Below are 12,172 nucleotides of genomic sequence, written 5' to 3'. Positions count from 1 at the left end.
ATTTATTAAACCAATTAGCATTTGTTCACACTTGAATAACTAGAATGAGAATGTATTTATTACCTCTTACCCTTAACATTTGATCAACATGTACTTGATGCAGTAAAATGTGTAATTAGGCCTATATAGATTCATAATGGGGGCATTTTTGCTCCCATATTCTGAATTTCGGGGGTGTTTTTGTCACTTTCGGTGACTACACTGTTCAACATCTAGCATGACAATAAATGTTTGTATTTAAAGTTGGTTAGGGAAAACATAGAGTTCAACTTATTTTTAAGTCAAAAGAAATACGGTGATTTAACAACGACAATTATATTTTATTTTTGAGTGTAAACATATGCGTATAGTTTTATACAGAGTCGTGTGGCGACGGTTCGGTCAAAATAAAAGTCCCTTAATTTAGATTTTCTAACTAAATTAAATCACATGCCTGTCTACTAAATCAAACATTTGTAATACACTATCATGCATTTATTTATTTTTTTGAAGAATTTATATAGTATATGTTTTCCACAACATACCCATAACGTAAACCCCACCGGATGTTTTTAGCATATGACAGATCAGCTGATCGCCCTTGTGATTTTGATTTCAACCGGGAAGTACGGCCGCATAAGACAAATGTAATTGGAGCGGGGTTTTAATGAGTTGTTTACGTCCTGTGATTTCACAATATATTCAATTATGACTTTATTTGTGTTAAGCTCTCCGTGATCAATAGAAATGAATGATGTGGTATTTTGCGTGCATTTATGTTCTGGAGGTTCTTGTTCATGACTGCGCATGTGCATCTGAAGTTAAGCGTGCCAGTCTGGGAGTTGAGAGCATCTCTTTAAACGGGAAATGGGAGCTGGTTAACTCCAACTCATCAGTGTCGCTCAGTGCGGAGGTACCGGGTTGCGTTCACACAGCTCTGCAGCGTCAGGGATTCATTTCGGTATGCAAATACAGCATCATCTTCATATTGTCCATGTCATTGCTATTAAAAGTTTTTGAGTGTTCCTATAAACGTGTTTTCTATTGTACGTGTCAACAGGATCCATACTTTCGGTTTAATGACCTGGCTTACAGATGGATTTCACTTGACAACTGGACTTACATTACATCATTCTCTGTTCCTGCTTATGCCAGGTAAGTCATATTTTTGTTTCATGCCCTACTGAACCTGCACTTTCATTTCTACCATACTGCTAGAGCTGGTACTGTAACGAAGGTAAAGGATGTGGTCTAGTTACAATCATGCAGAGATGGGACCAAGTCACACATGTGCAAGTCTCAAGTAAGTCTCAAGTCTTAACCTTCAAGTCTCAAGTAAGTGCCAAGTATTTTTTTCTTGGGCAAGTCAAGTCAAGTCCAAGTCAAGTCCAAGTCAAGTCACAGGCTATGTCAAGTCAAGTCCAAGTCAAGTCACAGGCTATGTCAAGTCAAGTCCAAGTCAAGTCACAGGCTATATCAAGTCAAGTCACCATATTATTGTAATTTTACCTGCAGAATCTGATCATAATAAAGTGAAAAGACAAGATATAAGTAACTGTCAGTAAATTACAATACTCATGTTCAGTAAAATACATCATGGAATCAAACAAAATTGTAACTTCATAAAATTATTTATTTTTCACTTCTGCCAACAGTGTTTGAAATTTTCAACATTGAGTCCATAAAACAAATAACAGCTTAACATCCAACAGACTCCTCTCTGAACACCTCCCTCTCGCTCTCTCAAACACAGTTACGTACATTAAACTTTGTTACATTTCTCCTCTCTCTCTCACACACTCTCTCTCTCACACACACACTCTCTCTCTCTCACACACACTCTCTCTCTCACACACACACTCTCTCTCACACACTCCCACACTCTCTCTCCCACACTCCCACACTCACTCTCGCGCTCACACACACACACTCACTCTCGCGCTCTCACACTCCCACACCCACACTCACTCACTCACTCACTCACACAGAGTATATCCATAAGCCTATTTTTGCAATGCCTGTGAGTGGGAAACGTTGAGGTACCAGCGCGCGTGAACGTCATGGCAACGTACAAAACAAAGTACCTCAAGCACTTTCAAGGACCTGTATCTATGTATGTTTATTTTCAAGAACTTTCCAGGGCCTTGAATTTTATTTTTCAGATTCACAAACTTTCAAGGATTTCAAGGACCCGTGGGAACCCTGCTATTATTACATTAGCTAACTACCAACTAACCAGATAAAATTAACAAATTGACAAGCACTTAATGGGCAGAATGGCTCTTCAAATGGCAGACTAAATTGGAGGTTGTCGCCTGGCTGTCCGCGATCTTAACGTTGCATGTCTTGCAAAGCTGTTCGCTCTTTTGCCATCTTGATAATAATTTTTGAAGCCAAAAGCTGATGTCCTCGGTAACGCTACCCTCCGGCTGACATGTTGATGTGTTATCTGATCTAAGTGGGCGTGGTGTGCGTAAGGTACGAGAGGACATGGCTGATGATAGCCTATAGTGTCGCGGATCCAGTCATGACAAAACTATTCTCAGCCTGCGCTCCAGCTGGATCAACTTTATTTTTTAAATAATTTATGTATTTTATATTCAAACTGAAAACATGATGTGATTAACACTCAAGTCATTCAAGTCTTCGTGTCTCAAGTCAAGTCAAGTCCCGAGTCTTTAACTTCCAAGTCCGAGTCAAGTCTCAAGTATTTTATTTTTTGTCAAGTCAAGTCACAAGTCATAAAAATAGCGACTCGAGTCGACTCGAGTCCAAGTCACCAAGTCACAAGTCCCCATGTCTGCAATCATGTCATTTTTAGACTGGAGTACGGATTGAAACATGGTTCGTCAGTGTAAGTATTGTGTGCTCTTTACAGAGGGAAGGGGAGAGCTGTTCTAGTATTCGAAGGAGTCGACACCGTCTCCACCATTTCTCTCAATGGAGTCACCATCGGAAAGACAGACAACATGTTTCGTAGATATGTAAATTCATTTTCATTCTTTATACCATAATAAATTCAGATAGTATTGTTTAAATGTATATGTGTTTTTTTGTGGGAAACACACAAACAACCATGTCAATAAACCTTAATATTTTGCTTTTCAGGATTTTGAAGTCACTGGATTACTCAAGGATCAAGATAATATTCTGCAGGTGTGGCTTATGTCAGCTGTGACCTACGCATCTCAGAGGAGCCATGCCCACACACAATACAGGGTGCCACCCACCTGTCCTCCTCCCGTACAGAAAGGAGAGTGTCATGTTAACTTTATCAGAAAGGTATAAACCAGATTACATTCAGAGAAAGTTTTTAAACGTGGTTTTCGATATCGCTTGCATTTTGCTGCAGCTCAGATATTTAATAAGCCATATGTTCAGCAAGTCACAAGAGCAATAGGGCTGAGGAAAAAGCAATACTTGTTACTTTCATGTAATTGATTTCCTGGTTGTGATGTACTCTTTGTCTGTGTGTTTTCAGGCACAAAGCTCATTTAGCTGGGACTGGGGTCCATCTTTCCCCACTCTGGGCATCTGGAAGGAAGTTCGTCTGGACGTTTTCAACACTTTAAGGCTTTTAAGTTTCACTACCAGTCCAAAATATGGTACACATATTTGCATATGAAGACAAATATGCAACTTCACACATAGTTTCACCTTTTTCACAGACTGTAATGACACATATGAGTCTTATTCAGCAGTGTAAACTTTTTTTATATTTTATTTTTATTTCAACATTATTCTTTGTATTATATTACCCTGATGTTAATTAAAAAACTACAATGTTTTTTTAGGGACATGGACAAGTAATCGATTTCAGCTTTAAACATTTGACAATTAAAAACACTAATCGAATATTGCAATTTGATCTTCCTTTGTGCATTTGCCTACCGTGGGCAACAATGAAATTGCTTCTCTCACCTAAATCTTGCAGTTAGTCAATGCATTGGTTGGCGCTGTGGATGCATGATGTTCACTCCGATTGCAATTAAAAAGAAAAAACAACGCTTCAGAAGACTTGAAATTAAGTGCTAATGTTTTTGTAATCTTTGTAAAGAATCTAGATGTTGCTACTTAAGATTAAGATTCAACTTTATTGTCATTGTGCAGAGTACAGGTACAGAGCCAATAAAATGCATTTTTTTCGCATATCCCAACTAAGCTGGGGTCCGAGCGCAGGGTCAGCCATGAAACAGCACCCCTGGAGCAGATAGGGTTAAGGGCCCAAAAGTGGTATCTTGGCTGTGCTGGGGCTTGAACCCCCCAATCTTTCGGTCAGTAACTCAGAGCCGCTGAGCCACCACTGGCCCTTATGCATAGTGCTAATTTTTCAAAAGAAAAACTGGTTGAAGGTTGAACTCAAATTCTAAATTTCAAATTCCCATGTGTAGGTCCCCCTCATGCCGCCAAATCAGTGCCATCCCACATTACAGAATAGCATTCTGAGATTATATTCTTCTCACCACAATTGTACAGAGGCGGTATCTGAGTTACCATAGACTTTGTCAGTTCAAACCAGTCTGGCCATTCTCCATTGACCTCTCTCATCAACAAAGCGTTTCCGTCCTCAGAACTGCCGTTTTGGCACAATTCTGAGTAAATTCTAGAGACTGTTGTTTGTAAAAATCCCAGGAGGTCAGCAGTTACAGAAATACTCAAACCAGTCCATCTGTTTCTCTAACTACCGTATGTGTTTCTCTCTCTTTCCCTTTATTCAGATTCTAACCATGCAAGCTGGCAAGTTGACGTGGAATTGTTCTTCGACGTTGTTGTTGCATCTAAGGGCACTGTCCATATATCCATACCATTATTACTTTCAGAGGCAGAATTTCAGCTCTCTCTAACACCTGGGGAGAGCAGAAAGTCCTTTGTCCTCCAGGTCAATCAGGTGAGCTTAGATGCAGGTGTTGTTTCAATGACAATGAACATTCAGTATCATTTCGACATTCATTTCATGAGATATCACATATTTTTGATGATATATGATATGCTGTGTTCACATTAAGAGTGTCAGTGTCGCTTTGTGGTGGCCTTTTGGACACGGAGAGCAGCCTTTAAATAACCTGAAGATAGCTATAATTTTGGGTGGAGAGACATTACATGCAGACCGATGGGTAAGATGTTTCTCTGTTATTCTTATTTTTTTATTATTTTGCTCTATCTTCCATCCACATAATTTGACGATTTGTGTTGGGGTTTTCTTGTACAGATTGCTTTCCGCACTGTAGAGTTGGTCCAAGAGCCTATTTCCTCCTCACCTGGCCTTAGTTTTTACTTCAGGATCAATGGAAAACCAATTTTCCTGAAGGGTTCAAACTGGATTCCTGTTCATGCCTTTCAAGACCAGGTTACCAATGACATGTGAGATAACGTAGTGCTTACGTACATTAAAATAACCCAATTCAGTGGCCAGACTGAATTATTTTAGCTTTGAAATCAGTTAAATTTAGGCCATCTCTGCATTGTTATTTCAGGATCACAATCCTTCTCCGTTCTGCACAGAAGGCAAATATGAATGTTTTAAGAGTGTGGGGTGGTGGAGTCTATGAGCAAGACCTCTTCTACAAATTATGTGACTTTTATGGAATCATGGTAAGCCTTATCGTGTGACATTTTCCATCTGCATTATGCACTGCATGCTTTCTAGGTGTAATTAATTTGAGCTTTCTTTTGTTTTTATGTCAGATTTGGCAGGACTTCATGTTCGCATGTGCGTTGTACCCTACTGAGAAGGATTTTATGCAGACAGTGAGGGAAGAAGTCACTCAGCAGGTGTGCCCACATAGTACAGTAATATAAAGTTAATCTCAAATCAACTCATACAATCCAGTTACGCTTAAAAGGACTTTGCACACCAAAGTTGATGCGATAATGAGAGATGAATCACAGTGGAATAGCCCTTTCACATTAAAAGTGATGCAAATGATTGCCATTAGCACATTCACGACTATACAATAGGTGGCGCTAATCAACAAGCAATTTTACCCCAGTAATGTAGGTGGCACAACGCACCTTTCAGCTGGTCTGCCCTGTCTTAATAGATGCAATGTAAAAAAATAAATAAAGCTGTGCTTTGTCGTGCGATTTGGTGTAAATGTTCACTCCAGGTGTAATGGCTCTTTAGGAATCCATTATCGAAAATGTGCAATTGGTGTGCAAAGTCCTTAAGGGATAGGTCACCAAGAAATGACAGTTCTGTCCAAATTTACTGTACTCAACATCCTGTTGTTCCAAACCTATATGACTTACTTTTTTCTGAGGAACACAAACGGAAATGTTGGATAGAATGTCGGCCTTGGTCACCATTCACCTTCATAGCATGGAAAAATTATGCAATGAATGTGAATGGTGACGGAGGCCGACATTCTGTCAACTCGTTTTGTTAACGTTTAGGTACGACGGTTGAAATCTCACCCCTCTGTGGTGATCTGGAGTGGAAACAATGAGAATGAAGCTGCCATTGCAACCGACTGGTTTAACATAACTGTTGCTGAGCGTCCACAGTATTTGAAAGATTATGTCAATCTCTATGTTGAAAACATCAGAGACATCATACTGCAGGTGAGACTGAGATATGCAGTATGCACACATACTTTGCTTTAATGTGCGAACAGAAATCCCTATCCCAAGTCGTGTCATTGTATACTGTGCTTTAATTCAGGAGGACATCACTCGCCCTTTTCTAGCATCCAGCCCAACCAATGGGGTTGAAACTGAGAAGGAAGGATGGGTGGCTCAGGACCCGTATGACCCCCACTATGGAGACACACACTACTACAACTATGAAAAAGATTGCTTGGACTGGACTGCATTCCCTCGGACACGTTTTGCTTCAGAGTATGGCTTCCAGTCCTGGCCATCATTTTCAACGCTTAGTAAGGTAATGCACTCAATACTTGATACAGGCCTACCTGCTTTCTGAAGGCTAAATAGTCAGGAATAGTTTGGAGCATACTCAGCACAGAGTACTAGTTAGTACTCTGGCTACAAAACTTGGTTAGTGATTAGTTTCACTAGTTTAAGATTAAAGTAGATTGAAATCTACATGGAATCAAAATGGACCCTATTTGCTTTCTTAATAGAGCGCTGTAATAGGTTCAGGATGGGCAAGGAGGCGGAGGGATCATGCTGAACAGTAAACCAAGTTTAATAAGAAACTCAACATAAAACAAATATAAACAGACACACATGCAACGTGGCCACGTGCGTCTCTCCATCACGAACCGGCGTCTCCGGCTGCTCCTTATCTTGCTCTCCCACCGATCAGCTGATTCAGTGCCAGTCGTGCTCCATCATGGCCCGGAAACTCCCTCCTCCTTGTCACAAGTGCCCACCTACTTTTTCAGCCGTCTTGTGTGTGGAAGTATTTTCCCATTCATTTTTTTCCAAAGGCATTTCATAAATACGTCATAAGATTTCTAAGCCATGAACCAAACCAACCAGCTCTGAGGTGAATCACAACATTAAAACTTTGATTTGAAGGGAAAGTGTTATAAAATTCTGACAAAATACAAAGGTACAAAACTGTGTACTTAATGTTTTTAATATAATAAGGGAATGAACAACAATATTAAAGAGTTATTCTGGTGCAGCTTTAAAGAACCAACAAGGTGCTTGGAAAAGACAAATGACTGGTGAACGTAAAACCAGCAGCAGTTTAGGAAAGAGACAATGTACGAAATGTATTCGCCAACACGTTTCGTCATATTCATATATAAATTCTTTGTGTTATTTGCCAACACGTTTCGTCATATTCATATATAAATTCTTTGTGTTACTTGCCAACATGTTTCGTCATATTCATATATAAATTCTTCGTGTTATTTGCCAACACGTTTCGTCATATTCATATATAAATTCTTTGTGTTACTTGCCAACATGTTTCGTCATATTCATATATAAATTCTTCGTGTTATTTGCCAACACGTTTCGTCATATAGTCCTGATGAAGGCCTGTGTGCTGAAACACTTAGGCAAAGTTATTTTTCATACTTTTTCTCCTTTCCACGAGTGTTGCTGATTTTAACTTTCACCAGAATGAAAGTACAATCCCATGAAGCAGTGTGACATTATGAAGTTTAATATTATGTTTGGTGGATCGTTTCCCTTCAGAATCTTGGGTATTGTAGTTCTTCCAGAATTTTCACTATTAAACATGATTATTTTTAAATCAAGTAGAAATAACACAGAGAGATGGCTTCAACAGGAAGGTCTGTATTTAAAGGTTTAAGTTATTGTTAATATTCAGTCCTCCTATTTAAAAACATTTATTGGATTTTTACTTCCAGAATGAGACCGTTGCGCTCTTAGACACATTCTTGGTCATGTTGTGAACAATTTATCAGTGCACATTATTGGAAAGGAAATTTTATTTTGTATTCGTAATCTCTGAAGCCACTTTTCTTTTCAGCAAATGCTCTTAGTTTTCAACTCCTCCCCTCCACTTGGGGGCATTTTAGTATGGAACAAAATTTAATAGCCTGTTTCACTCAAAGTAACATGGGTTTTGAATGTTTCATGTGCTGACTTTAAACCCATATACACACACATTTGTAGCCTTACAATCTGTGTCTGTGTGTGTGTGTGTGTGTGTGTGTGTGTGTTACAGGTTTCAGTGGCTTCAGACTGGGATTTCAGCAGTAATTTCTCAGCTCATCGGCAGCATCATGAAGATGGGAATCAGCAGATGCTTAAGCAAGCAGAACTACATTACATTTTACCAAACAGCACAGACCCAGTGCAGAGATACAGAGACACTATTTACATCACTCAGGTCAACATAAACACATATATTTAAAATGTCAAGTAATTCACACTGTGGAACCCATGAGTCATGGTCCAGATGCACTGACAGTGATTCAGAGATGTATACCTAATGTCACTGTACGTTTTGAACAGGTGATGCAGGCACAGTGTGTGAAGACACAAACAGAATTCTACCGCCGCAGCCAAGGTGACATCATCGAGGGCGAAGGTCATACTATGGGCACTCTTTACTGGCAACTCAATGACATCTGGCAGGGGCCCTCTTGGTCTTCTGTAGGTAAATGGATAATGTACACTGCTACAGCTGTTCATCTTTATAAGGAAGAAGGCACTCTAAAATTGATTTGAATGTTAATTTAATTGGTGATTTGAATGTACAAGGTGTACATCAAAATATACTTCTTGACTGGCAAATTTCTTTTACATTCAGAGTTTGGTGGTAAATGGAAAATGCTGCAATACTGGGCTACAGATTTTTATGCTCCTATACTCTCAGTGGGTGTCGAGGATCAGGGAAACTTGCTGATCTATGCTGTCTCTGAAAGCCACTCAGTGATGCAAAAAGTCAAAGCCAAGGTAAAATAGCATGTTTGTGTTAAGTCAAATATTTAACTGTTGTTTTTGGTTATCTCAAAACAGAGGTGATTTGTTAAAAAATATATGTCATAATAATTTGGAAATAAGACAAAGCTTTTTAGTAGACATGACAGTTTAAAGGTAAAATTTGTAACATCTGCACCATCAGTGGCACCAAAAATAATTGCAGAAATAAATATTTCAAGTAACATTTCAAATTTCGCCCATATGACATTCCTTTGACTAACAGGTTGTCCCAGCCTAAGTACATTAATGCCACTGTGATTATATCTGTCCCATGCGGGCTGCTCACACACAGTTTGGTGCTACTAGTAATGCAGAAATTACAATCTTCAGCATTAACATATATATACTGTATACACACACACACACACACACACACACACACACACAGTTTGAGTCAGAAGTTTACATACACCTTCGCCTAATACATTTAACTCAGTTTTTCACAATTCCTGACATTTAATCGTAGAAAACATTCCCTGTCTTAGGTCAGTTAGGATCACCAATTTATTTCAAACTGACAGCTAGAATGCCAAGAATCTGCAAAGCTGTCATTGTTGCATGTGTAGGATTTTTTCATGTTATTAATGTCTATACATTCTGACTATACATTGTGATCAGTTGAATGCCACTTTGGTGAATAAAAGTACCAAAATCTTTCCATAAGAGCAAAATCTGTACATTATTCCAAACTTTTGGCCGCCAGTGTGTGTTTATATATATATATATATATATATATATATATATATATATATATATATATATATATATATAAACATAAATATTTACGCTTAACAGAGTGAACTGGACAAATATTCATGGTATACTTGTACATTTAGATAAAATTGGCATATTTTAATTTCATACTAAACAGTTAATTTATGACTTTTTGGTCAATACGTGTCTTTTGAACAGGTAAAATTACACAGCTGGAGCAGATTTGATGCTGTGTGTTCTTTTGAGTCTAATTTGACTACAATAAAAGAGGGAGGGAGCACCCTTTTGTTTCAGTGTCCAATTTCTGCTCTACTGATGAAATGTGGGAACTGCACCAGACGCTCCTGCATAGTCACTTTTCATCTCAGGAATTCTGGGGGTGAAATGATCGGCCCTCGCAATCACATGTTCCTCAGTTCTCCACGACATGCCGAGGGTCTGCAGAAACCCAACATCACGGTGAGAGACAAACACACATGCTTCTGCTAATTCACCCATTTACTAATTCTTCTGATTTCTCAGGAATTTAATGAAAGACTACTTGATTTTTCAGAAATCAAACCTCTCAACAGACTGACTTTTTTCTATGGGTGTTTTACAGTTCACTGTGAAGGAATCTATAACGGTACAGAGTTTTGCCGTGACTCTGCACTGCTCCTTCCCTGCCATGTATGTTTGGCTGGATGTTGATGATGTTCCTGGTCACTTTTATACTAATGGCTTCCTGATGCTGTCTAAAAAATCCACTATTATTTTTGAATCATGGACACCCATCACTGCTGAAGAACTTGCTGCAAAACTTCATGTCACTTCTCTCAGGGATGTATACTGATTTTGTTTGCACATGCTTAACTAGTTGTCTGATTGTCAACTTCTTTCATAGATGCCCTCAGTATTTTTTTTCCTCATTATTTTTTAATACTAAAGTAATTAATCGCTTGTGAAAATTAGATAATTTAACAGGCATTTTGTTATCATCAAAACTGAATATAAATAAATAATACCAGCAAGTTCAAATATACGGTTAGGGAAAATCCACAGAGAGCAACTATTTTTACAAAACCAATTTAGTGTTCTCTAATTGGTGCACTCAGTATATTTTTCCTTATTAAAAAAGTTTTACTTCTAAAGAAATGTATTACATTTTAAAAAATATTTATAAAATCATGACCATGTGCTTGAGATTAAGACTCCAATCATATCAGTAACCTTTTAAAAGTTGGTTTATTCTACATGTGGCAGGGACGCACGCGCTCATGGGGGCTGCCATTTTAGAATCGCATGACCAGTCAAATACTACTAGCTTAATCTCAGTAACCACCCTTTTATTTGTACACTTTTATTCTTGGGTTAAATTAATCATGGCTGATTGTGTGTGGTGAATTTCTACAATAAAATCTGAAACTGAAAACTATTGATTTTGAATGATGCTGCATCCACACCACTAGGTGTGATGACACAAACAATGAGCTACTGATGCTGCAATCACATCATTTTTTTTTTATTTTTTTTTTATTTCAACAAAAAAAATATACAAAGATTTGTACATGAATATACACTTCTCAACCAATAGAAGTTAACAAACATAAGAAAATGAAAAAATAAATAAATAAATAATAGGTTATGCCAGGGGTAATATTACAATAATTTGTAATAACACAAAGCTTCATAGGTCTTTCTTGCTTTTTTGTTCTTAATTTGATCTAATGTATTACCATACTGTTTAATCTCTTTTATAAAGTGTTCAAAGCTTGGCTTAGCTTTAGTCCATTTTTTCACATGAATGTGATATTTTCCTAGTAAAATAAAAAGTTGTATAAGGAAGCACATCGTACTTTTGGAATCAACATTTTCCTGCACAAATAAAAATACTAAATCATACAGATTAATTTGTAAACATGTTTGAATAGAAACGAAATTTGAAACATCCAACCAAAACATTTTTGAATATATACAATCAAAAAAAAGATGCGTTACAGATTCTTTGGCATTACCACAAAATTCACATACGTTTTCAATATTCAAATGAAAACGTTCATGAAGTAACTCTTTGACAGGGTAAATTCTGTGTACAATTTTATATGATACCTCTCTAATTTTATTATTAATA

The 12,172-nt window shown here is 37.8% G+C and overlaps 1 protein-coding gene across 1 annotated transcript; it reads left to right on the top strand.

The window, feature by feature from the left end:
• Positions 1-580: 580 nt before the first annotated feature.
• Positions 581-11,473, top strand: manba (mannosidase, beta A, lysosomal). Its single transcript, XM_052089795.1, has 17 exons — positions 581-940; positions 1,040-1,134; positions 2,858-2,963; positions 3,088-3,261; positions 3,461-3,584; positions 4,698-4,867; positions 4,986-5,093; positions 5,189-5,340; positions 5,454-5,571; positions 5,665-5,751; positions 6,373-6,540; positions 6,641-6,859; positions 8,588-8,752; positions 8,878-9,022; positions 9,176-9,321; positions 10,261-10,521; positions 10,664-11,473. Exons 1-17 carry the CDS (start codon positions 731-733, stop codon positions 10,892-10,894), a joined length of 2,679 nt encoding a protein of 892 aa, XP_051945755.1. The 5' UTR covers positions 581-730; the 3' UTR covers positions 10,895-11,473.
• The last annotated feature ends 699 nt before the right edge of the window (positions 11,474-12,172 follow it).

Source organism: Xyrauchen texanus, chromosome 24 (assembly GCF_025860055.1).
Source record: "Xyrauchen texanus isolate HMW12.3.18 chromosome 24, RBS_HiC_50CHRs, whole genome shotgun sequence".
NCBI lineage: Eukaryota > Metazoa > Chordata > Actinopteri > Cypriniformes > Catostomidae > Xyrauchen > Xyrauchen texanus.
This window is presented reverse-complemented; position numbering and strand designations above follow the sequence as displayed.

Coding starts and splice junctions, on each gene's coding strand:
- manba (XM_052089795.1), top strand. CDS start 731: ATGATGTGGTATTTTGCGTGCATTTATGTTCTGGAGGTTCTTGTTCAT. Junction 2,964..3,087: donor ACAACATGTTTCGTAGATAT/GTAAATTCATTT, acceptor TTTGCTTTTCAG/GATTTTGAAGTCACTGGATT. Junction 5,752..6,372: donor GGGAAGAAGTCACTCAGCAG/GTGTGCCCACAT, acceptor GTTAACGTTTAG/GTACGACGGTTGAAATCTCA.